The sequence below is a fragment of the Haliotis rubra genome, unplaced genomic scaffold, assembly GCF_003918875.1.
Source record: "Haliotis rubra isolate DU_JTF1 unplaced genomic scaffold, ASM391887v1 Scf64, whole genome shotgun sequence".
Taxonomy (NCBI): Eukaryota; Metazoa; Mollusca; class Gastropoda; order Lepetellida; family Haliotidae; genus Haliotis; species Haliotis rubra.
The window spans coordinates 254,011-281,249 of NW_025767346.1; the positions used below are offsets into that span (position 1 = coordinate 254,011).

Sequence of the window (27,239 nt, forward strand, 5' to 3'; positions counted from 1 at the left end):
CAGGTGGAAAACTACAATTTGTTTACAAAAGAACTATGGGAGTAAAATTACATAGGAATAAAAAAATAAAATCTCAACAATGTAAATTTTATGGTGCCTAATTTCTTTTGTTCTATCCAGTCTTTCAACGATTGACAAAGACAATTTATGTTTGCCGAAATCACTGGTTTTGTGACTCAGAATTTCTGTCTCAGCGCCTCACACCCGGATTGAGTACGAGACAGGCGTCTGTCTATCTTCTAGCCCCAATAAACAGATTAAATTACAATGGAGCGGTGGAGTAGCCGAGTGGTTAAAGTGTCCGCTCGTCTCACCGAAGACACGGGTTCGATTCCCACATGGGTACAATGTGTGAAGCCAGCGTTCGAAATTACATTCGGTCCTTAGGCCCGAAGCCGACTGAAAACTACGCGGACCCACAGCTTTTGTTTTCTGCAGGTCCTTATGGCCGACAGCTCTTTCATCCCCAATAACTAAGAGTATTATTTCCATATTAAAGTATAGGCCCTACACATTCTGATCAGGACCCACAACTTTGTATGGTTCTGGGTCCTTAGGGCCTGCAGCTTTTCAAGATTAAGGGCAAACACTGTGTGAAGCACATTTTTGGTTTCAACACGTGATGTTGCTGGAATAATGCTGGAAAAGCGGCATAAAACCATACTCACTCACTCACTCACTCACTATAAGAAAAATAACGCCGAATGCCAATGACAAGTACACCAACATATACAGTGTGATATTGTTTTATTCACTGTCATGGCAGATTCAGACATGGGCGGGTTTAACATCAGCGACAAGCTACAGCTTCCCAAACAAAATACAGTTGTTGTTATTTATAAAAATAAACGATGATGTAATGTGCTTTGTGATAATCACCATGGATTAACGGATTAATAATACCACAAGCACTCCCGTTTCCACAGATCCTCCAATCACAAGGCTAGCCTCGTCAGGTCACAATCTCCACCCCTCGAATACGGGGGTCACTTGTTTACTCAAACATGAGGGACGCTGTGTTGACTCAGACGTGGTGGAATGTGTGGTGGCTCTGACACAAGGGATGCTTGTTTGGTTCCTGCTTGTTTACTCAGACAGAAGGATGCTTGTTTACTCAGACACAAGGGATGCTTGTTTACTCAGACACAAGGGATGCTTGTTTGGTTCCTGCTTGTTTACTCAGACAGAAGGATGCTTGTTTACTCAGACACAAGGGTTGCTTGTTTACTCAGACACAAGGGATGCTTGTTTGCTCAGACACAAGGATGCTTGTTAACTCAGCCACGAGGGATTGTTGTTTACTCAGACCAAAGGGATGCTTGTTTACTCAGGCACAAGGGATGCTTGTTTACTCAGCCACGAGGGATTGTTGTTTACTCAGACAAAAGGAATGCCTGTTTACACAGACACGAGGGATGCTTGTTTACTCAGACAAAAGGGATGCTTGTTTATTCATACACAAGGGATGCTTGTTTACTCAGACACAAGGGATGTTGTGTTGAACCGGACATGAGGGACGTTGTGTTGATTAAGACACGGGGGCCGCCATATAGCTGGAATATTGCTGAGTGCGGCGTAAAACTAAACTAACTTACTCACTTAAAACACGTGGAACTATGCCAAGACTCAGTCACAAAAGATTCTGAATCGACAGGTGGCAGCATTCCACGACACAAACAAAGTTTAAAACGATTTACATGTTGGGAGAGAATACTCCGGCAATGTTCATAAATACCTTTAGTTCTTTCACAATTGAATATTACTGTATAATATAAGCACTAATAGTTAGAACCTTTCTTGTACTGTAGTTTATAATACAAAAGTAATCTTCATTTTATGGAGAAAATAAAGAATATCTATCTATCTACCTTCGGGTAATGACCTCCAGGAATGATGAAACACTTCGGGTAATGACCTTCAGAAATCAGGAATCATGTCGGCGAGTGACCTGTAGTACCGTAATCCAATCGGCTAATGGCCAGGGTGACTTTACAACAGCCGACTGACGAACTGCTAGGTTATAGCACTGTTGGATAGAGGCCCGCGTGACTTTACAACAGCCAACTGACAAACTGCTAGGTTATATCACTGTTGGATAGAGGCCCGCGTGACTTTACAACAGCCAACTGATAAACTGCTAGGTTATAGCACTGTTGGATAGAGGCCCGCGTGACTTTACAACAGCCAACTGATAAACTGCTAAGTTATAGCACTGTGGGATAGAGGCCCGCGTGACTTTACAACAGCCAACTGATAAACTGCTAGGTTATAGCACTGTTGGATAGAGGCCCGCGTGACGTTACGACTGTTTGTTAATGACCAGGCTAGCTTTTCTCGAAACGTTCGTAGCCCTACGAACTTATTAAGCCCATTATTAACACATTGGCTACGATCAAATATAAGAATTGTTAGGGCTACGAAAGGTTCGAGAACAAGGGCCCAGGCTAGCTATTCTGGAAACGTTCGTAGCCCTACGAACTTCTTAAACCCATTCTTAACACATTGGCTACGATCAAGGTTAAGAATTCTTAGGGATACGAACGTTTCGAGAATAAGGCCCCAGGTAGCCGTTGTACAATACACCTTTAGCTATGGTTAACTTAAGTCTATGTTAAGGTATGGGAGCTACAGTCATCTTAGCGCTAAGATCGCTTTGTACATCTGTTCCCTGATGGACTATATGTCGATTGATGACTTCTGGGACGGCATCATTGTCTAATGTCACATTAATACATAGTAAACAGCTGCTATTGGTTCCTAAACTTTGTTAGATTGCTACTCGTGGTTGTTGAAGTCGTAATCAGCTGAAGTAGTCGGCTGTCTCCTTAACAGTCTGTTGATGAAGGTCCTGCAGTGTTCTTTCTGGTCGTTGCTGAAGTCGCTGCAGATGCTTAGAATTCTGTCACTTTTCTGTAGCTGAGTCAATTCCTTCTGTCGGTGGATGGAACTAAGATCGGGATTAAAAAGACCACTGCCCAAATTCACGGATCCTCTGTCACCACAGTAGATCACCGTCACGTCGGCTGAAAGAGTGAGTGAGTGAGTGAGTTAGTTTAGTTTTACGCCACACTCGGTGTTACTGACACCTCCATAACACTCTCAGCCTGGATTCCTGTGCACCTCTAAATCACATTTTAAACTGATTAAAACTTAAAATTTCATTTAACCTCTCCAATGAATGCATTGTTCTAATACGATATTGTCAGTATTTCCTGAAAACCTTTAATACGTTTCACTAGGCTCACGTCCACTTTTCTTAGCGCCTGATACAACTTCCCTTATTACTTTTTGACATAACTTTTAGGCTTACCCCAAGACGCCACTCTCCTACTTTCCCTTGACACAACTTCACATCTCACCACCAAAGCTACTGACACACCTTTATATCTTACCCTCTGACACAACTCACCTCCAAACCTCCAGAGACTCCGCACAGTGGTCACCCTGAGATCGCCAAGCCCCTTAGTGGGATCCTCCAAGATGACGTGCCGCTCATTGAAGTCGACAAAGACGAGGAAGACGCGCGATCCCGGCAGTTGTTTAATGTCTGCGTGGCACCGGATGACCCGAGTGTGGATGGTGGGACATGGTTGCTGCACAGACTCGAACACAGACCTGGTCTGATCGGCATGTTTCATCTCCGTCTCGGTATGGAAGGTCACAATACACAGGGAGTCCTCCATCGGCCCCGTCCACGACAGCTCGTACTTCTCCTCACGTCGGAAGCCCCTCTGCAGATAAACAGACATAGTTATGGTAGTGGTTATATCATTAGCCGTAGAAGTAGTAGTAATAGTAGTAGTAGTGGTGGTAGTGGTAGTAGTGGTAGTAGTAGTATTAGTGGTAGTGGTGGTAGTAGTGGTAGTAGTAGTAGTAGCAGTAGTAGCAGTGGTCGTAGTCGTAGTCGTAGTCGTAGTCGTCGTAGTCGTAGTCGTAGTCTCTAAATATGTCAGTCTTACCAAGATAGTTTAGCGGCTGACATCGATCAAGTCGCGTCAGCGCGTCGCAAAGTCTAGGAGGTAATTACACCCGGAAAAAACAGGTTATAGGTTATAGTCACATGACTGAAGTTATCCCCCGGGGTACCCATGAACAGAAGCAATTTTGAACAAATTCACTTTCCTTAGGCGAGCCCCACATGTTTCGTTGTTCGGCAGGACTGAAGTCCAAGAAACTATCAGAAGTCAGGCTGCCAAACACGGTCACCTATCCACAGACCCTCCGCGCCCAACGTTGCTTAACTTCAACTGATTTGTGACCTGAGCTCTATGCACAGGACCACACACCACCAACGTCACTTTCAGTCGTATAACGACGAGGTCGCATGATTCGACGAACAAGCGTTCGTGAGACCAAAGTAGAAGTTGTATTAGTTATGGCAATAGTAGTAGTAGTGGTAGTAGCAGTAGCAGTTGTATTATTAGTAGTGGGAGTAGTTGTAATAGTAGCAGTAGTAGTAGTTGTAATAGTAGTAGTAATAGTAGTAGGTTGAGTAATCGAAGTAGTGGCGGTAGTCGTAGAAAAAAGGAGTAGTCGAAGTATTAGTAGGAGTAGTAGTACAAGAGGAAGAAGTAGTCGAAGTAGAAGTAGTACAAGAGGAAGAAGTAGTCGAAGTACAAGAGGAAGAAGTAGTCGAAGTAGTAGTAGTACAAGAGGAAGAAGTAGTAGTAGGAGTAGTAGTACAAGAGGAAGAAGAAGTCGAAGTAGTAGTAGTAGTACAAGAGGAAGAAGTAGTCGAAGTAGTAGTAGTACAAGAGGAAGAAGTAGTCGAAGTAGTAGTAGTACAAGAAGAAGAAGTAGTCAAAGTAGTAGTAGTGCAAGAGGAAGAAGTAGTCGAAGTAGTAGTAGTAGTAGTTGTAACAGTAGTAGTAACTGCTGCAGGTTGAGTAATCGAAGTAGTGGTGGTAGTCGTAGAAAAAAAGAAGTAGTCGAAGTAGTAGTAGGAGTAGCAGTACAAGAGGAAGAAGTAGTCGAAGTAGTAGTAGTAGTAGTAGTAGTTGTAACAGTAGTAGTAACTGCTGCAGGTTGAGTAATCGAAGTAGTGGTGGTAGTCGTAGAAAAAAAGAAGTAGTCGAAGTAGTAGTAGGAGTAGCAGTACAAGAGGAAGAAGTAGTCGAAGTAGTAGTAGTAGTACAAGAGGAAGAAGTAGTAAAAGTAGTAGTAGGAGTAGTAGTGCAAGAGGAAGAAGTAGTCGAAGTACAAGAGGAAGAAGTAGTCGAAGTAGTACAAGAGGAAGAAGTAGTCGAAGTAGTAGGAAGAGGAAGAAGTGAAGTGAGTGAGTAGCACAAGAGGAAAAAAGTATTCGAAGTAGTAGTAGTACAAGAGGGAAAAAGTGAAGTGGAGAAGTAAAGTAGTAGTACAAGAGGAAGAAGTAGTCAAAGTAGTACAAAGTAAGAGAGTAGTAGTACACAAGGAGGAAGAAGTAGTCGAAAGTACAGGAGGAAGAAGTATCGAGTAGAAGTGAGTACAAGAGGAAGAAGTAGTCGAAGTACAAGAAGAAGAAGTATTCAGTAGTAGTAGTACAAGAAGTAGTCGAAGAGTAGGAAGTACAAAGAGGAAGAAGTAGATCGAAGTACAAAGAGGAAGAAGTATTCAAGTAGTAGTAGTACAAGAAGAAAAGTATTGAAAGTAGTGAGTACCGAGGAAAGTAGAAGGAAGAAGGAAGAAGTAGTGAGTAGGATGTAGTGAGTACAAGAGGAAGAAGTAGTCAAAGAAGTAGTGAGATGGTGAGTGAGTACTAAAGAGGGAGAGAAGTAGTCGAAGTACAAGAGGAAGAAGTATTCCAAGTAGAAGTAGTACAAAGTGAGTAGTAAATAGAGTAGTCCACAAGAGGAAGAAAGTCGAAGTAGTAGTAGTACAAGAGGAAGAAGTAGTCAGAAGTATTAGTAGTAGTACAAAGAGGAAGAAGTGAAAGTAAAAGTAGTGAGTAGTATGTAGTAATTACAAGAGGAAGAAGTAGTCGAAAGTACAAGAGGAAGAAGTAGTCGAGTAGTAAGTACAAGAGGAAGAAGTAGTCAAGTGAGTAGTAGTAGTACAAGAGAGGAAGAAGTAGTCGAGAAGTACAAAAGAGGAAGAAGTAGTGATCGAAGTAGTAGTAGTAATTACAAGAGGAAGAAGAAGTCAAAAGAAGTAGTAGTACAAAGGAGGAAGAAGTATTCGAAGTAAAAGAGGGAGTAGAAGTAAAAGTAGTAGTAGGAAGTAGTACAAGAGAGGAAAAGTAGGTCAGAAGTACAAAGAGGAAAAGAGAGTAGTCGAAGTAGTAGTGAGTACAAAGAGGAAGAGTAGTCAAGTAGTTGTGAGTACAAAGAAGGAAGAAGTAGTCAAAGTAGTAGTAGTACAAAGAGGAAGAAGTAGTCAAAGTAAGTAGGAGTAGTAGTAGTAGTAGTAGTAGTAGTAGTTAGTAACAGTAGTAGTAGCTTCTGCAGAGAAGTAAGAAGTAGTTGTAACAGTAGTAGTCGAATTGAACAAAAGAGAAAATAGTACAAGAAGTAGTAGGAGAGTAGTACAAAAAGAAGAAGAAGTAGTCGAAGTAGTAGCACAGAGGAAGAGAAGTGTACAAGATCAAAGTAGTCAAAGTAGTACAAGAAGGAAGAAGTAGTCAAAGTAGTAGTAGTACAAAGAGGAAGAAGTAGTCAAAGTAAGTAGTAAGTACAAAAGGAACAAGTAGTGAAAGAAGTAGTAGAAGAAGTACAAAAGAGGAAGAAAAGTAGTCGAAGTAAGAGTAGTGCAAGTACAAAGAGGGAACAAGTAGGAGTAGTAGTACAAAGAGGGAAGAAGAAGTGAGAAGTGTAGTGAGTACAAGAGGAAGAAGTAGTCAAAGTGAGTACAAGAAGTGAGGTCAAGTAGTAGAAGTAAGTACAAAGAGGAAAAGTAGTCAGTAGTAGTAGTACAAGTTATGTCACAGTAGTAGTAAAGGTTGGGAAGAAGTGTGAGTCAAAAAAGTAGAAGTAGAAGTAGGAGTAGTAGTACAAGAGGAAGAAGTAGTCAGAGTAGTAAAGTAGTAAGATGGTAGTAGTACAAGAGGGAAGAAGTAGTCGAAGTGGTAGTAGTACAAAGAGGAAGAAGAAGAAGTAGTCGAAGTAGAGGAAGTGAGTACAAGTAGGAGTGAGTAGTCAAAGAAGAAGTGTCGAAGTAGTACAGGAGGAAGAGTAGTCGAAGTAGTAGTAGTAGTAGTAGGAAGAAGTAGTTTAAACAGTAGTAGTAACTGCTGCAGGTTGAAGTAATCGAAGTAGTGGTGGTAGTAGTAGACAAGAAAAGAAGTAGTCGAAGTAGTAGTAGGAGTAGCAAGTACAAGAGGAAGAAGAAGTAGTCGAAAGTAGTAGTAGTAGTAGTAGTTGTTAACAGTAGTAGTAACTGCTGCAGGTTGAGTAATCGAAGTAGTGGTGGTAGTCGTAGAAAAAAAGAAGTAGTCGAAGTAGTAGTAGGAGTAGTAGTACAAGAGGAAGAAGTAGTCGAAGTAGTAGTAGTAGCACAAGAGGTAAGAGTAGTAAGTGTAGTAAAGTTGAGTAGGGAATAGAATTAGTCAAGTAGAAAGAAGAAAAGAAGTAGTCGAAGTAGAAGTAGGAGTAGTAGTACAAGAGGAAGAAGTAGTCGAAGTAGTAGTAGTACAAGAGGAAGAATTAGTCGAAGTAGAAGTAGAACAAGAGGAAGAAGTAGTCGAAGTAGTAGTAGTACAAGAGGAACAAGTAGTCGAAGTAGTAGTAGTACAAGAGGAAGAAGTAGTCAAAGTAGTAGTAGGAGTAGTAGTACAAGAGGAAGAAGTAGTCATGTAGCTGTGAAAGCAGTAACAATAGATGTTAAAGTACCTCCTGTATATCGTTGCATGAGGTTGTTACTGCTGGTGCTGCTGGTGCTGGTAGTGACGCTGATGACAGAGTCTTCCACGCATACATCATTAGAAAGACGCTGACTATGGTGTTCAGCACAGTCAGAAGGAAGGAGATATCTAAAAGACAAAAACATATGCAGACATGTGGCATAAATCATTAAAGAGCAGCCATTCAAAATTAAATCACTTGCTGCCCCGTTCTGAAATACGACATAATGTGTTGAAGCCTTCCACCAACCCGAGTGGATATTCAGAAAAGGAAATGGACGTTTACGCGTTACGGTATACCTATTTGTTTGTTGTTTGACTCGTTCAAATATTCATTGAAGACCTATCTTTTCAGGACATATTACGAGTGACTTGTACAACTGCTGCAGTTGTTAGCTGTACACACGGCGCCCCATGAGCATACACTTTTAATAGTGTGTGGATACGGCGCCATACAAATGGACATGATTATGGCTTACGCTGCACTCAGCAGTATTCCAGCTACATGGTGGCGTCCTATAAATAATCGAGGCTGGACCAGACAATCTAGTGATTGACATCGATGTGTATACATGTAACTGAACCGTAATCTAATCAAACAGCAAAGAACACCGATTAGCACAGACTACATTCTTGCATCGAATTACGTTGAAACCCATGAAGTAATTTCTTGGTCGTGTTTCATTGACTTGCTACCACTCGGTCTTTACTTAACAACTGCTTATCAATATATCCTGAGTTGGATATACATGATTTGTGTGTTTGTTGTTTTACGCCGCACTCAGCAATATTCCAGATATATGGCGGCGGTCTGTAAATAATTTAGTCTGGACTAGACAACCCAGTGATCAACAGCATGAGCATCGATCTCCGCTATTGGGATACGACATGTGTCAACCAAGTCAGCATGCCTGAACACCCAACCCCGTTAGTCGCCTCTTAAGACAATCATGAGTTGCTGAAGATCAGTTCTAACCCGGATCTTCACGGGTGAGACAATCATGGGTTCCTGCAGATCAGTTCTAACCCGGATCTTCACGGGTGGAAATACACAATGCCTTTCAGAAAGAGGTTAAATGTAACGTATGTCAAACTGATCATTACACTTTCTGAATAATGACCTGGTCTGGTATTTATTGGGGGCGAGTTCCATGTGGGTTTCGAACCCACACTGCCAGCGTGTCTGTCTGAGCGTACTCACCGTGATATGCTGATTTGCCTTTCAGCTGACTCAGCTCAGCCTTGGTCATGGCGCCGTCTAGTTCCTCCCCGTCTAGTTTCCTGTCAGTGTTGTCATGCTTTCCCGCAAATTCTGCCACTTTCTTGTTTGTGGCGTTGCGGTGCTTTTGAAACTCTACATATGTCCAATTCGCCCAAACAATGTGAGCTTTTATAAGATCTCCATTTGTGCTGGTGTTCCGTTGGACTTGTTCCACTTCTTGATGGACAACGTCTATGTCTTGTTTGAGGGTCGGTATTTCCTTAAGCACAAGCTCATTTCTCCAAGACGCTAATGACTCAACACTTTGTTTTGTTACGTTCAATTGTGAAGAAAGATGTTCAGCCGTTATATTTATTGCGGTAATGTTTGATGTGATATTTCCCACTGATTGTGTCACTGCTTCAAGCTTCTCGGAGTTACTAAAGACCTGCGTCCGAACAGACTCAGTTAAATGTTGAAGGCTATTTACATTTTCCTGAAGATTTGCGACGTCAAAACCCAAAACCTTAGATACGTTCTTCAACGTTTCCACTTCTCTCTTCACAGAATCATTTTCGTCCATAAATTCTTTCTCCCTTTTATGGATTTCGTTTATGTGCTTATGGAACTCAACATATTTGTCTTTTGCCAATAGAATATGACCTTGAAGTAATCGTGAACTCTCACTTGCATTTTGTCTCGCCTCCTCCAGCAATTTACGATTATCTGTTATGTTCTGTTTAATCATGGGCAATTCCTTCTCAGAGATCTCAGTTCTCCAAGACAGTAACAAAGCCGTGCTTTCTTTCATAGCCTGATCCATGGTTGACATTGTACTATTGATGCCAGCCATTTTTGTGGTGATGCTTTCCACTTCCAGTGAAAGTTCCTGTACATTCCTTGCATTTTCTGCCGCAGCCTTCTCAGCATCTTCGGCCATCTTCCGTGTGGCATCTCCCGTATCTGCAATCTGCCTTTCCCGTGCGTCTAAGTCAGCAAGCCTTGCGGACACGGCTGTAACATTATGGGCGAGCTCTGAGACAGTGGTATTAACAGAGGTGACATTGATGGAAATATTTCCTACATCCTGCACCAGTGCATCAACCTTCTCCAACCAGCCTTCGACGCCACGTGTCGCATCTTTTGCATCTTGTCGGATTTTCGGCAGTTCCAAATTCACAATGTCAGTTTTCCAAACATCAATATTTTCAACACGATTAGTCAAGGACTCCATCTGATCAGAGAGTTTTGAGACCGTTGAGTCCAGTCTGTTTACACTGTTTGTAAGTTTCTCCAATTTTTTGGGGTGATCTTCAGTTATATCCTTGTGATTCTGTGTATTATGACCAGGTTGGGATACAGCCTCCTCCCCATCCTCTTCTAACTCGTGAACTCTCTTTTCCAACCTGGCAACTCTTTCTTCCATAACTTTCGACTGCTTAGCGAGTTCCTCAATTGTATAACCCTTACGTTTCAGGCGAGTGCGACATGTTTCCGTGCTTCCAAGTGTCTTGTCGTTCCTCTCCGACTTTTCAAACGTTTGTTTCAAACATTGTTTCTCTGGGCCATGTTTGTAGAAAGGGTATGGAGAAGCGTCTGGAATACCCCAAGAAAGCACGCTGATCAGGAAGAGAATTGTGATGAAGAGCATCAATGTAGTCCTGTCTCTAATTGCCATTACGCTGAAATGACAAGTGAAAGATAACATCATTGGACATCACATTGTAGCTATGATATGCTGGAGGGAGGGAGTATGGTTTTACGCCGCTTTTAGTAATATTCCAGCAATATCACGGCGGAGGACACCAGAAATGGGTTTCGCACATTGTACCCATGTGGGGAATCGAACTCGGGCATTCGGCGTGACGAGCGAACACTTTAAACACTAGGCTACACCCCACCCACCCCCACCCCACCCAGTCCCAATGATATGCTGGAACTCATGTAGGCATTTATATTGTAAAATGTATTTATCTTCACAAATATTGCATACCCGCATATTTCTATTTGCTTTAATCAAAGTAAATCTACAAAAAAAATATAATAGGTAAGTTTTTATAGCTATAAATCACCATCAGAAAGATTACATATGAGACCGTTTTGTGTCATAAAAGCTGATATTTAATGTCGGTTAGCCTACATCTGTTGTTGTTCTACCCAGAATGGGAACAGCGAAACACAATGGTTCTCATAGAACGCTATATATAATTTTGAAAGTAACAAATAAACCCGTTTAAATTGAAAGGGAATCCCAGTGAAATGGGAAATCCTGAACCTGATGGAATTTAGGCTTGCTTCATTTACTGCTTTAGCATTGCAGGGAGGGCTGGGCAGTAAGGACAATAATGTGGTTCAGCAGAGACCAGTCTAATCTATGGTCTCTCAGTTCAATACCCGTGAAGGTCCGGGTTAGAATATTGATCTTCAGTAACCCATGCTTGTCGTAAGAGGCGACTAACGGGATCGGGTGGTCAGGCTCGCTGACTTGGTTGACACATGTCATCGGTTCCCAATTGCGGAGATTGATGGTCATGTTGTTGATCATTGGATTGTCTGGTCCAGGCTAAATTATTTACATACCACCGCCATATATCTGGAATATTGCTGTGTGCGGCGTAAAACTAAACTCACTCACTTCTCAGTTCAGGGACTGTGAGATAGACTATGGTTGTCACCATGGCCTTCTCGAGTTATTTCCCTTGAATGATCAAGGCATCTAGCTTAAGTTTCTCTGTGGCCCGACATGCTTGTGTCTCTACCGTGTAAACTATAAGTATCGTATCACACATTGTGTACCTTGTGAGCCGCTATGGCGCCAGTAACTTATCAGCGTCGATTCTTCCAATAGACTTTGTCTTTTGTGCCACGTATCATTCCAACAAAATGAAACACACTGGGAATCCCACAGGGAACTACATACTATATGACCTCTGACCCTGGCCCTGAAGCGAGCATCATGTAATCGTAATTTGACCTAAATTCGAGTTCCAGGAAACGGGAACCATATGCAACTGACTAAATGCAACGTGTACATGCTATTTGATGACAGAATGTGCGAGACAGATTGAGGAGGTAGGTTGTTGTTGTAAATGTGTGAACATCTATAAATAACCTAATCTATAAAAGATTTATTGATAGCGGTGATCATGCTCAAGAGGGCGTGGTCTGTCGTTCTTCCTTTTTTATCAAGTGGGTAGGTAGGTATAGGCAGGTATGTGGGTAGGTAGGTACAGGTAGGTATAGGCCAGTGAGTGAATGAGTTTTACGCTGCTTTTAGCACTATTTCAGCGATATCACAGTGGGGGACACCAGAAATGGGCTTTGCACATTGTACCCATGTGGGGAATCGAACCCAGGTCATCGGCGTGACGAGCAAACACTTTAACAACTAGGCTACCCCACAGCCTAGCCTTTGAGGATTCAGCCATTAACAATATCAATTACTTATTTAAACTACCAATCATAAAAGTACATCTATTTACAAAAATATATTAATTAAAATTTGTCAATCAATTCTACCTCTTTTAAATATTCAATCTTAAAATGGTAATTAAGATTATGAAAAAGATCCTTCAATGGTTTGACATTAAAATATTTACCAGTTGTGATGGAAAAATCAACACAGTCAAGTAGGACATGCTTGACCGTGATTCTTTCATCACAAGGGATGCAAAACGGAGGATCCTGACCTTTCAATAATTATTCTGAGTGTAAGTGTGTATATCGCGTAGGGAACTGCTGCAGGAGTGAGTGAGTGAGTTTGGTTATACGCCGCTTTTAGCAATATTCCAGCAATATCACGGCGGGGGACACCAGAAATGGGCATAACACATTGTACCCATGTTGGGAATCGAACCTGGGTCTTCGGCGTGACGAGCGAACGCCTTAACCACTAGGCTACCCCACCTCCCCAACTTCTGCAGGAATGAGTAATGGTTGAATAGACACAATTAAATTCAACGTACGTACGTATAGACGTATCTTGCTCAATCATTACATTGTCGTACTATATGTTACAGATATGTTTGTTTTTGTTTGTTGTTTAACGCCGCACTCAACAATATTCCAGTTATATGGCTGCGGTCTGTAAATAATCAAGTCTGGACCAGACAATCCAGTGATCAACAGCATGAGCATCGATCTAGGAAATTGGTATGCGATGACATGTGTCATTCAAGTCATTGAACCGGACCACCGTATCCCGTCAGTCGCCTCTTACGACAAGCATGGATTGCTGAAGATGTATAAATAACTCCTTGTAGAAATCTATATTGAAAATCTAAAAGTTTTGTGTCTTGCAATCCTTTTCTGTATGCTGTAAATATATTTTTCCAATCAAAGTCTATTTCAGGAAATAGCAGCTGCCATTTATTACACATATTTGGGTGTATATCATTGGAAATAAGTTTATCATAAAAAGTCCTTCATCCTGAAGTGATGTTTTTACTAGATATATCTGGCATTGGTTAATATTTAAATCCCTGGCTGGTATAAAAAGACAGTGGTTAAGAGCATTTATCCAAGAGTCAGGTAAGACATGTAGTTAATATTTATAATCTAAAAAAGTGCTTTTGATACCATATATTTCTTTTAAAGATTCTATTGACAATAATCCAGTTTCATCACAAATATCCCAAATATTTATAATTCCTTTATCTGCCCAGTTATTTATGAAGTTTAATGAATTTTTTAAATTATGATTAAACCATAATGGTTGGGATTTGTGCACAGTTTCCTGGGCTACCTGGTACCACAACTACACCAGTCAGCCCTGCAAACCACACATTGCCTGACTTAAAGAGAGAAAACACCAGAAGTCATGGACCATCAAAAGCGACGGCTTCAGGCGCAGATAAAGGACAATTTACAGAAGATTGGACGGCGACTAAATGGACGACCTATGACTGTGGCTTTTATTGGAACCATTGGAGTTGGCAAGTCTTCCCTAATCAACACCATCGCGACGGCCATGGGCACCGGATTTTGGCAGCAACACGCTTACACTGGAGGCCACGGGGGTCAGGCTGACCCGGTCACGGCAGTCATCAGAAGGTACGGCTCTATAATATAAGGATCATCATCATTGTCATCGTCACGATCACAATGTCATCATCATCATCATCATCATCATCATCATCATCATCATCATCATCATCAACATCAACGTCAACACCACCACCCTCTACCTCGACCTCCCTCTTTTCATCATGATCATAATCGTCATCATCATGATCATCATCATCATCATCATGATCACGATCGCAATCCTCCAACCCGATCTCCTCCTTTTCATCACCACCACCACAACCATCATCATCATCATCATCATCATCGTCATCATCATCATCATCATCTCCGTGATCGCAGTCCCTCAACTCGTCTTTTAATCATCATCGCCACAACCATCATCTTAATCATATAAACCACAATTCTCCGCCACCATCATCATCAAGTCTGTAATGATCAACGCCATCACAGTCATCACCATCAGCATCCGCAAAGTATGAGAGACTTTGTTCAGGAAGTGTATTATAATCACCAAACTCTCCAAAACATAATATGGTAACTTGTGTTGTATTTGTACAATCTCAAAGCTGCAAGTTAATTGCATCAGGTATAACATAATCATAGTTTATATCTGTTTCCCAATGAAAGCCGTTTAGTTACTCATACGCTAAATCTCATGACGTAAAGACTAAGAGGATGTACATGTAATTTGAGTGTAAAAATAGCTAACCAGTTTTTATTGCAGTTTCCATTCATTATCATGCTTCTGTCGTGTTGTACCCTGTGTATGTCCGTAGATATCCACAATGTTGCCGACCGGAAGAGCATCGTAACCAGCTCTTCCCAACTCTAATGGACGTCCAGGGACTTCCGGATCATCCTGACGCCATCTGGCGGGAGGCTCTGTCCCTTTTGTTCTATGGGCATATTCCCGAGGAAGCAAACCTGCACGACGTGGTAGACTACCTACAGGCCAGGGATGACATACGGCGTCCGAGGTACATTCGAGGTCGCGACCGCCTGAAGGTGGACCGGGTTGTCGTTGTTGCCTCTGCCCAGGAACATTTACCCAAGGGTCTGCTTGAATCTGTTGTTAAGATTGCCAGGCCTGTTAGCGGACGCAGTCGAAGAGGTTAGTGGCATGTTTTCCTGTGGATGAAGAAATGACATTATATGTAGCAGGAATGACATTGGATGTAGTATGAATGACACTGGATGTAGTATGAATGACACTGGATGTAGTATGAATGACACCGGATGTAGCAGGAATGACACTGGATGTAGTATGAATGACACCGGATGTAGTATGAATGACACTGTATGTAGTATGAATGGCACTGGATGTAGTATGAATGACACTGGATGTAGCAGGAATGACACCGGATGTAGTATGAATGACACTGGATGTAGTATGAATGACACTGGATGTAGTATGAATGACACTGGATGTAGTATGAATCACACTGGATGTAGCATGAATGACACTGGATGTAGTATGAATGACACCGGGTGTAGTATGAATGACACTGGATGTAGTATGAATGACACCGGGTGTAGTATGAATCACACTGGATGTAGCAGGAATGACACTGGATGTAGTATGAATCGCACTGGGTGTAGTATGAATGACACTGGATGTAGTAGGAATGACACTGGATGTAGTATGAATCACACTGGATGTAACATGAATGACACCGGGTGGAGTATGAATGACACTGGATGTAGTATGAATGACACTGGATGTAGTATGAATCACACTGGATGTAACATGAATGACACCGGTGTAGTATGAATGACACTGGATGTAGTATGAATGACACTGGATGTAGTATGAATCACACCGGGTGTAGTATGAATCACACTGGATGTAGCAGGAATGACACTGGATGTAGTATGAATCACACTGGATGTAACATGAATGACACTGGGTGTAGCATGAATGACACTGGATGTAGTATGAATCACACCGGGTGTAGTATGAATCACACTGGATGTAGCAGGAATGACACTGGATGTAGTATGAATCACACTGGATGTAGTATGAATCACACTGGATGTAGTATGAATCACACCGGGTGTAGTATGAATCACACTGGATGTAGTAGGAATGACACTGGATGTAGGATGAATCACACTGGCTGTAGCAGGAATGACACTGGGTGTAGCATGAATGACACTGGATGTAGTATGAATCACACCGGGTGTAGTATGAATCACACTGGATGTAGCAGGAATGACACTGGATGTAGTATGAATCACACTGGATGTAACATGAATGACACTGGATGTAGTATGAATCACACCGGGTGTAGTATGAATCACACTGGATGTAGCAGGAATGACACTGGATGTAACATGAATCACACTGGATGTAGCAGGAATGACACTGGATGTAGTATGAATCACACTGGATGTAACATGAATGACACTGGATGTAGTATGAATCACACCGGGTGTAGTATGAATGACACTGGATGTAGCAGGAATGACACTGGATGTAGTATGAATCACACTGGATGTAGCATGAATGACACTGGATGTAGTATGAATGACACCGGGTGGAGTATGAATGACACTGGATGTAGTATGAATCACACCGGGTGTAGTATGAATCACACTGGATGTAGCAGGAATGACACTGGACGTAGTATGAATGACACTGGGTGTAGTATGAATGACACTGGACGTAGTATGAATGACACTGGGTGTAGTATGAATGACCCTGGATGTAGTATGAATGACACTGGATGTAGTATGAATGACACCGGGTGTAGTATGAATCACACAGGATGTAGCAGGAATGACACTGGATGTAGTATGAATCACACTGGATGTAGCAGGAATGACACTGGGTGTAGTATGAATGACACTGGATGTAGTATGAATCACACCGGGTGTAGTATGAATCACACTGGATGTAGTATGAATGACACTGGACGTAGTATGAATGACACTGGGTGTAGTATGAATCACACCGGGTGTAGTATGAATCACACTGGATGTAGCAGGAATGACACTGGACGTAGTATGAATGACACTGGGTGTAGTATGAATGACACTGGACGTAGTATGAATGACACTGGATGTAGTATGAATGACACTGGATGTAGTATGAATCACACTGGATGTAGCATGAATGACACTGGATGTAGTATGAATGACACCGGGTGTAGTATGAATGACACTGGATGTAGTATGAATGACACCGGGTGTAGTATGAATCACACTGGATGTAGCAGGAATGACACTGGATGTAGTATGAATCGCACTGGGTGTAGTATGAATGACACTGGATGTAGTAGGAATGACACTGGATGTAGTATGAATCACACTGGATGTAACATGAATGACACCGGGTGGAGTATGAATGACACTGGATGTAGTATGAATCACACTGGATGTAGTATGAATCACACTGGATGTAACATGAATGACACCGGGTGGAGTATGAATGACACTGGATGTAGTATGAATGACACTGGATGTAGTATGAATCACACCGGGTGTAGTATGAATCACACTGGATGTAGCAGGAATGACACTGGATGTAGTATGAATCACACTGGATGTAACATGAATGACACTGGGTGTAGCATGAATGACACTGGATGTAGTATGAATCACACCGGGTGTAGTATGAATCACACTGGATGTAGCAGGAATGACACTGGATGTAGTATGAATCACACTGGATGTAGTATGAATCACACTGGATGTAGTATGAATCACACCGGGTGTAGTATGAATCACACTGGATGTAGTAGGAATGACACTGGATGTAGGATGAATCACACTGGCTGTAGCAGGAATGACACTGGGTGTAGCATGAATGACACTGGATGTAGTATGAATCACACCGGGTGTAGTATGAATCACACTGGATGTAGCAGGAATGACACTGGATGTAGTATGAATCACACTAGATGTAACATGAATGACACTGGATGTAGTATGAATCACACCGGGTGTAGTATGAATCACACTGGATGTAGCAGGAATGACACTGGATGTAACATGAATCACACTGGATGTAGCAGGAATGACACTGGATGTAGTATGAATCACACTGGATGTAACATGAATGACACTGGATGTAGTATGAATGACACCGGGTGTAGTATGAATGACACTGGATGTAGCAGGAATGACACTGGATGTAGTATGAATCACACTGGATGTAGCATGAATGACACTGGATGTAGTATGAATGACACCGGGTGGAGTATGAATGACACTGGATGTAGTATGAATCACACCGGGTGTAGTATGAATCACACTGGATGTAGCAGGAATGACACTGGACGTAGTATGAATGACACTGGGTGTAGTATGAATGACACTGGACGTAGTATGAATGACACTGGGTGTAGTATGAATGACCCTGGATGTAGTATGAATGACACTGGATGTAGTATGAATGACACCGGGTGTAGTATGAATCACACAGGATGTAGCAGGAATGACACTGGATGTAGTATGAATCACACTGGATGTACCATGAATGACACTGGATGTAGTATGAATGACACCGGGTGTAGTATGAATGACACCGGGTGTAGTATGAATCACACTGGATGTAGCAGGAATGACACTGGGTGTAGTATGAATGACACTGGATGTAGTATGAATCACACCGGGTGTAGTATGAATCACACTGGATGTAGTATGAATGACACTGGACGTAGTATGAATGACACTGGGTGTAGTATGAATCACACCGGGTGTAGTATGAATCACACTGGATGTAGCAGGAATGACACTGGACGTAGTATGAATGACACTGGGTGTAGTATGAATGACACTGGACGTAGTATGAATGACACTGGGTGTAGTATGAATGACATTGGATGTAGCAGGAATGCCACTGGACGTAGTATGAATGACACTGGGTGTAGTATGAATGACACTGGATGTAGTATGAATGACACCGGGTGTAGCAGGAATGACACTGGACGTAGTATGAATGACACTGGGTGTAGTATGAATGACACTGGACGTAGTATGAATGACACTGGGTGTAGTATGAATGACATTGGATGTAGCAGGAATGCCACTGGACGTAGTATGAATGACACCGGGTGTAGTATGAATGACACTGGATGTAGAATGAATCACACCGGGTGTAGTATGAATGACACTGGATGTAGTATGAATCACACTGGATGTAGTATGAATCACACTGGATGTAGTATGAATCACACCGGGTGTAGTATGAATCACACTGGATGTAGCAGGAATGACACTGGACGTAGTATGAATGACACTGGGTGTAGTATGAATGACACTGGACGTAGTATGAATGACACTGGGTGTAGTATGAATCACACTGGATGTAGCAGGAATGACACTGGACGTAGTATGAATGACACTGGATGTAGTATGAATGACACTGGACGTAGTATGAATGGCACTGCGTGTACTATGAATGAAACTGGATGTAGCAGGAATGACACTGGACGTAGTATGAATGACACTGGGTGTAGTATGAATGACACTGGACGTAGTATGAATGACACTGGGTGTAGTATGAATCACACTGGATGTAGCAGGAATGACACTGGACGTAGTATGAATGACACTGGATGTAGTATGAATGACACTGGACGTAGTATGAATGGCACTGGGTGTAGTATGAATGACACTGGATGTAGTATGAATGACACTGGATGTAGTATGAATCACACCGGGTGTAGTATGAATCACACTGGTTGTAGCAGGTATGACACTAGATGTAGTATATGAATCACACTGGATATAGCATGAATGACACTGGATGTAGTATGAATGACACTGGGTGTAGTATGAATGACACTGGACGTAGTATGAATGACACTGGATGTAGTATGAATGACACTGGACGTAGTATGAATGACACTGGACGTAGTATGAATGGCACTGGGTGTAGTATGAATCACACCGGGTGTAGTATGAATCACACTGGTTGTAGCAGGTATGACACTGGATGTAGTATGAATCACACTGGATATAGCATGAATGACACTGGATGTAGTATGAATGACACTGGGTGTAGTATGAATGACACTGGACGTAGTATGAATGGCACTGGGTGTAGTATGAATGACACTGGATGTAGTATGAATGGCACTGGGTGTAGTATGAATGACACTGGATGTAGTATGAATGACACTGGATGTAGTATGAATCACACCGGGTGTAGTATGAATCACACTGGTTGTAGCAGGTATGACACTGGATGTAGTATGAATCACACTGGATATAGCATGAATGACACTGGATGTAGTATGAATGACACTGGGTGTAGTATGAATGACACTGGACGTAGTATGAATGACACTGGACGTAGTATGAATGACACTGGATGTAGTATGAATGACACTGGACGTAGTATGAATGGCACTGGGTGTAGTATGAATGACACTGGATGTAGTATGAATGACACTGGATGTAGTATGAATCACACCGGGTGTAGTATGAATCACACTGGTTGTAGCAGGTATGACACTGGATGTAGTATGAATCACACTGGATATAGCATGAATGACACTGGATGTAGTATGAATGACACTGGGTGTAGTATGAATGACACTGGACGTAGTATGAATGGCACTGGGTGTAGTATGAATGGCACTGGGTGTAGTATGAATGACACTGGATGTAGTATTAATCACACCGGGTGTAGTATGAATCACACTGGATGTAGCAGGAATGACACTGGACGTAGTATGAATGACACTGGGTGTAGTATGAATGACACTGGACGTAGTATGAATGACACTGGGTGTACCATGAATGACACTGGATGTAGTATGAATGACACCGGGTGTAGTATGAATGACACTGGATGTAGTATGAATGACACTGGATGTAGTATGAATCACACCGGGTGTAGTATGAATCACACTGGATGTAGCAGGAATGACACTGGACGTAGTATGAATGACACTGGGTGTAGTATGAATGACACTGGACGTAGTATGAATGACACTGGGTGTAGTATGAATCACACTGGATGTAGCAGGAATGACACTGGACGTAGTATGAATGACACTGGATGTAGTATGAATGACACTGGACGTAGTATGAATGGCACTGGGTGTAGTATGAATGACACTGGATGTAGTATGAATGACACTGGATGTAGTATGAATCACACCGGGTGTAGTATGAATCACACTGGTTGTAGCAGGTATGACACTGGATGTAGTATGAATCACACTGGATATAGCATGAATGACACTGGATGTAGTATGAATGACACTGGGTGTAGTATGAATGACACTGGACGTAGTATGAATGACACTGGATGTAGTATGAATGACACTGGACGTAGTATGAATGACACTGGACGTAGTATGAATGGCACTGGGTGTAGTATGAATGACACTGGATGTAGTATGAATGACACTGGATGTAGTATGAATCACACCGGGTGTAGTATGAATCACACTGGTTGTAGCAGGTATGACACTGGATGTAGTATGAATCACACTGGATATAGCATGAATGACACTGGATGTAGTATGAATGACACTGGGTGTAGTATGAATGACACTGGACGTAGTATGAATGGCACTGGGTGTAGTATGAATGACACTGGACGTAGTATGAATGGCACTAGGTGTAGTATGAATGACACTGGATGTAGTATGAATGACACTGGACGTAGTATGAATGACACTGGACGTAGTATGAATGACACTGGATGTAGTATGAATGACACTGGACGTAGTATGAATGGCACTGGGTGTAGTATGAATGACACTGGATGTAGTATGAATCACACTGGATGTAGTATGAATCACACCGGGTGTAGTATGAATCACACTGGTTGTAGCAGGTATGACACTGGATGTAGTATGAATCACACTGGATATAGCATGAATGACACTGGATGTAGTATGAATGACACTGGGTGTAGTATGAATGACACTGGACGTAGTATGAATGGCACTGGGTGTAGTATGAATGGCACTGGGTGTAGTATGAATGACACTGGATGTAGTATTAATCACACCGGGTGTAGTATGAATCACACTGGATGTAGCAGGAATGACACTGGACGTTAGTATGAATGACACTGGGTGTAGTATGAATGACACTGGACGTAGTATGAATGACACTGGGTGTAGTATGAATGACCCTGGATGTAGTATGAATGACACTGGATGTAGTATGAATGACACTGGATGTAGTATGAATCACACCGGGTGTAGTATGAATCACACTGGTTGTAGCAGGTATGACACTGGATGTAGTATGAATCACACTGGATGTAGTATGAATGACACCGGGTGTAGTATTAATCACACTAGATGTAGTATGAATCACACCGGGTGTAGTATGAATGACACTGAATGTAGCAGGAATGACTCTGGATGTAGTATGAATGACACTTGGTGTAGTATGAATGACACTGGACGTAGTATGAATGACACCGGGTGTAGTATGAATCACACTGGATGTAGCAGGAATGACACTGGGTGTAGTATGAATGACACTGGATGTAGCAAGAATGACACTGGATTTAGTATGAATGACACTGGATGTAGCAAGAATGACACTGGATGTAGTATGAATGACACTGGACGTAGTATGAATGACACTGGATGTAGCAAGAATGACACTGGATGTAGTATGAATGACACTGGACGTAGTATGAATGACACTGGGTGTAGTATGAATGACACTGGATGTAGTATGAATGACACTGGGTGTAGTATGAATGACACTGGATGTAGCAAGAATGACACTGGATGTAGTATGAATGACACTGGACGTAGTATGAATGACACTGGGTGTAGTATGAATGACACTGGATGTAGTATGAATGACACTGGGTGTAGTATGAATGACACTGGGTTTAGAATGAATGACACTGGACGTAGTATGAGATGTAGTATGAATGACACTGGATGTAGCAGGAATGACACTGGATGTAGCAGGAATGACACTGGGTGTAGTATGAATGACACTGGGTGTTGTATGAATGACACTGGGTGTAGTATGAATGACACTAGGTGTATTTTGAATGACACTGAGTGTAGTATGAATGACATTGGGTGTAGTATGAATGACACTTGGTGTAGTATGAATGACACTGGGTGTAGTATGAATGACATTGGGTGTAGTATGAATGACACTGGGTGTAGTATGAATGACACTGGGTGTAGTATGAATGACACTAGGTGTATTTTGAATGACACTTGGTGTAGTATGAATGACACTGGGTGTAGTATAAATGACACTGGGTGTAGTATGAATGACACTGGGTGTAATATGAATGACACTGTGTGTAGAATGAATGACACTAGGTGTATTTTGAATGACACTGGGTGTAGTATGAATGACACTGGGTGTAGTATGAATGACACTAGGTGTAGTATGAATGACACTGGGTGTAGTATGAATGACACTGGGTGTAGTATGAATGACACTGGGTGTAGTATGAATGACACTTGGTGTAGCAGGAATGACACTGGCAGTAGTATGAATGACACTGGATGTAGCAGGAATGACACTGGGTGTAGCATGAATCACACTGGGTGTAGTATGAATGACACTGGATGTAGCAGGAATGACACTGGATGTAGTATGAATCACACTGGATATAGCATGAATCACACTGGATGTAGTATGAATCACACCGGGTGTAGTATGAATCACACTGGATGTAGCAGGAATGACACTGGGTGTAGTATGAATGACACTGGATGTAGTATGAATGACAGTTGGTGTAGTATGAATGACACTGGATGTAGCAAGAATGACACTGGATGTAGTATGAATGACACTGGACGTAGTATGAATGACACTGGGTGTAGTATGAATGACACTGGATGTAGTATGAATGACACTGGGTGTAGTAGGAATGACACTGGGTGTAGAATGAATGACACTGGACGTAGTATGAGATGTAGTATGAATGAAACTGGATGTAGCAGGAATGAAACTGGATGTAGCAGGAATGACACTGGGTGCTGTATGAATGACGCTGGATGTACTAGGAAAAACACTGAATGTTGTATGAATGACACGATATTTAGCAGTAATGACACATCCAACCATAGTTGGTTCCAGCCCGCAAAGAAACACATTTAGTTTCAATGTAACAGGATACTTTTTCCCCAACAGGCATTCCCATATTTGGAATCATGACAAAGACTGATCTCGTAGACCCTGATGTCGACCTCGACTACCTGCAGAGGGAGGAGAAGTTCAAAGATATCTTAGGTCTACATGGCACGCCACGCTTCCTCCGATGCATCAACTACTGCAGCGCCATCGACCCCGACAACAACATGATCTTCACCAGCTACCCATACATCGACGTCCCAGTACTTCGTCTTATGACCCAGATCTGTGACCCAGCCATAGAAGTAGTTCATCAGCAGGAACCCTACCCCTACCGGCAGCTAGCCAGGGAAAAGACCTGCTGGATCGTGATGGCTATCGTTGTAATCTTTCTGGCGTTTGTATTTATTTTACGTTGAATGCTCTTTGATATTCATTTCGAGTTTATAGACACCGAACTTGTGGAAATTGTTTATGACAGACTGCTCAAAACATTGTATTACACGAGAAGGTCATCCTCGATAACTCCAGGGTATAGGTTCCGATATATATAGTAGACTGTCAGTTTTACCTTAAGTCATGGCAATGCATACTATAGAAATGATCCCTAAAAGTATGATATATATAGTGGAGGGTTATCGGAACGTACACCCTGGAGTTATCGAGGATGCGAGAGGGTAAGCTCTAGACATTTCAGTTAATATACTGGACAAAATAAGTTAGGGATATTGGTATTTTTATGATTGATATCTTATCAGTGTGTCTATTTTAGGACATAAATTCTGAAAAATTATCACAGCGTTGGTTTGATGTTTTGATTATGATCAGTGTTTCATTGAGTACTTTATGTTTAGTAGTTTTCAAATTAGATTGCAATTCATCGGTCCGATTTTGAGCCAAACGGACTATAGGCTTAAGTTGCATGATCGATAGAGCGTTTATGCGAGGTAGGAAACATCGGTCACATAACAACGTATGGTATGAATTTACACAACGTTTCTGGGCTGCCTCTTGTCCCTTCATATAGGTGAATGGCAGAGTATGATTACGAGAAAAATATATAGTATGTACAGTGAGATAGTATTACAGATTAAGATGTGCAGAGTTCAAGGAGATAAAGTGGTACGTTTGTGCAATGGATAAGATTGGTATGTACAGAGTGTTTATACAACGAAAAGGATACTATTAGGATAATGACAGGATTGATTGGAAGCCACTTATGAAAACAATGATAGGAAAACGCACACATGAAAACAATGATAGGAAAACACACATCAAAGCATGTACAGTGATTAGGGGGAACATGGGAAAACATGTACAGTGATTAGGGAAACATGGGAAAACGTACGCTGATTAGGGGGAACATGGGAAAACATGTACAGTGATTAGGGAAACATGGGAAAACATGTACATCGAAAGCCTCCATCGATTTTCTCTCCAATTGCTGATGTTGACGGCCAAAATGTCAGTGTCTTCCCAATTGACGGTATGGCTGGGATATCTGATCACGTGTTCAGATAGGGCTGATATCATATCCGAGCTCTTCTCCAATGCTTTGTGTTCTTTATACGAGTACATACCTTCCAACTTCTAAATGCCCCTCAAGCATCTGTTTGCATGTTTGTTTACATCACGGTTTTTAGTAATTCCATTTTTTATGTTGTTATTTATTTGCATTTTTGTCAAGCTCTGTGATCCAAAGCGAATTCCTTTTAAGATAATAAAGTATTGTCTGTCTGTCTGTCTGTCTGTCTGTCTGTCTGTCTGTCTGTCTGTCCGTCCGTCTATCTGTCTGTCAAGAAGCAGTCGGGTCAGAATACAACGGCAGTTGTAATGCTGGAATAACGATCGGAGGCCTTATTGGCAATAACAATAACACACAGAAATAACTGGAGCCGGTGGATTCATATTAGTCAAGGTGAAGAAAGTCGTAGGCATTGTCGGTGTAGACATAGAGATGTAGGGTGGCTATCGTTCATCGTCTCGAATAAAGGGCGGTGAGATCGCCTGGTGGTTAGAGCGTTCGCTCGTCTCACCAAAACCCTGGTTCGATTCGCTACATGGTACCAATGGTGTGCAGCGGATTTCTGTTGCCCCTCGTCGTGATATTTCCTTCACCTGTGTCTTTGACCTAAAGGGGCGGTGGGGTAGCGTAGTAGTTAAAGCGTTCGTTCGTCACGCCGAAGACCCGGGTTCGATTCCCCACATGGGTACAATATGTGAAGCCCATTTATGGTGTCCCCCGCCGTGATATAGCTGGAATATTGCTAAAAGCGGCGTAAAACTGAACTAACTCACTCACTTTGACCTAAATACAATGAAACCTTAGATATCATACAGTAAGTTAAATGTTCCTGGACTTTTAAAGAATAAATATTCAAAGTGCAGAATCTGAAATTTGGTTCTAAGGGACCGTTCATAATTTATGGCTGGGGTGGGGGTAGGGGTGAGTTTAAGGGAGACACACATTTTTGTTCTCGGGAGGTGGGGCAGGGGGGGTCATAATTTTTTTACACATGTACTAGGGGGCGTCGTCATTGATTTTGTACATGACATGCAAGGGTGTGTCATTCACAGTGTACATGCTTCTCCATAAAACAAACAGTCATCACACCCACCACCACACACACACACACACACACCCCTCAAAACCAAAACTTATGAACGGTCCCTAATGTGACTTTGACATGGTAACGATAGAAATTCGAAGAAAGGCAATGACTTCAAATCCCTATTGTTTTCAGTCACCAGTTACAAAAGACAGATCATGCGGTTTACGTCAAAACTAATTCATATGCTAAAATAACCAGCTGTCACAGTCATGCGACCACACCTGTGAGAACCACCTGTGAAGTGCCTACCCTCTAATCAAATACGGCGAGCCCGGAGAGACACTAAATAAATCGATAAATTCACTGCGCTGAACGGGACCCAACCACGGGTAACCAGTTAGTCATATTACATGCTATCGACATACATAACATATAATATACGTGGCCACAGCTGGCTGTGTCAGCTCAATACAACAAAACCATTACGCATGGATAAAAAAAATCACAACTATTCATCTTCGATTGGGAACGAAGCGAAACTAACATTCAATAGCACTTTGTGAATTCTGGGCCCTGGAGCGAGCACTGTAATCAATTCAAAGCAGTGGAT

At 42.0% G+C, this 27,239-nt stretch overlaps 2 protein-coding genes across 7 annotated transcripts in view; one reads left to right on the top strand and one right to left on the bottom strand.

Moving 5' to 3' along the window:
* LOC124256808 (E3 ubiquitin-protein ligase BRE1-like) overlaps nucleotides 1-11,944 on the bottom strand; it is a 24,044-nt gene extending 12,100 nt beyond the window's left edge. For 2 of the 4 annotated variants that reach the window (XM_046690766.1, XM_046690764.1), the window contains exons 1-5: nucleotides 11,814-11,944; nucleotides 9,018-10,699; nucleotides 7,806-7,945; nucleotides 3,410-3,731; nucleotides 756-3,023 (exon numbers count right to left, since the gene is read on the bottom strand). In XM_046690766.1, coding sequence (XP_046546722.1) covers nucleotides 2,776-3,023; nucleotides 3,410-3,731; nucleotides 7,806-7,945; nucleotides 9,018-10,695 — 2,388 coding nt within the window. In that variant the 5' untranslated portion in view covers nucleotides 10,696-10,699; nucleotides 11,814-11,944 and the 3' untranslated portion in view covers nucleotides 756-2,775. The remainder of the gene's footprint in view (nucleotides 1-755; nucleotides 3,024-3,409; nucleotides 3,732-7,805; nucleotides 7,946-9,017; nucleotides 10,700-11,813) is intronic. The other 2 variants (XM_046690765.1, XM_046690767.1) reach the window with 2 other exon arrangements.
* A 22-nt stretch (nucleotides 11,945-11,966) lies between these two features.
* On the top strand, nucleotides 11,967-25,814 carry LOC124256813. 3 transcript variants are annotated; one of them, XM_046690775.1, is made up of 4 exons: nucleotides 11,967-12,091; nucleotides 13,737-14,069; nucleotides 14,822-15,156; nucleotides 24,138-25,814. In XM_046690775.1, the coding sequence occupies exons 2-4, from the start codon at nucleotides 13,837-13,839 to the stop codon at nucleotides 24,494-24,496; spliced, it is 927 nt and encodes a 308-aa protein (XP_046546731.1). In that variant the 5' UTR covers nucleotides 11,967-12,091; nucleotides 13,737-13,836; the 3' UTR covers nucleotides 24,497-25,814. The 3 variants fall into 3 exon arrangements, with proteins under 3 accessions (XP_046546731.1, XP_046546730.1, XP_046546732.1); XM_046690774.1 differs by having other exon boundaries at nucleotides 11,977-12,089; nucleotides 13,749-14,069; XM_046690776.1 differs by having other exon boundaries at nucleotides 11,978-12,095.
* The last annotated feature ends 1,425 nt before the right edge of the window (nucleotides 25,815-27,239 follow it).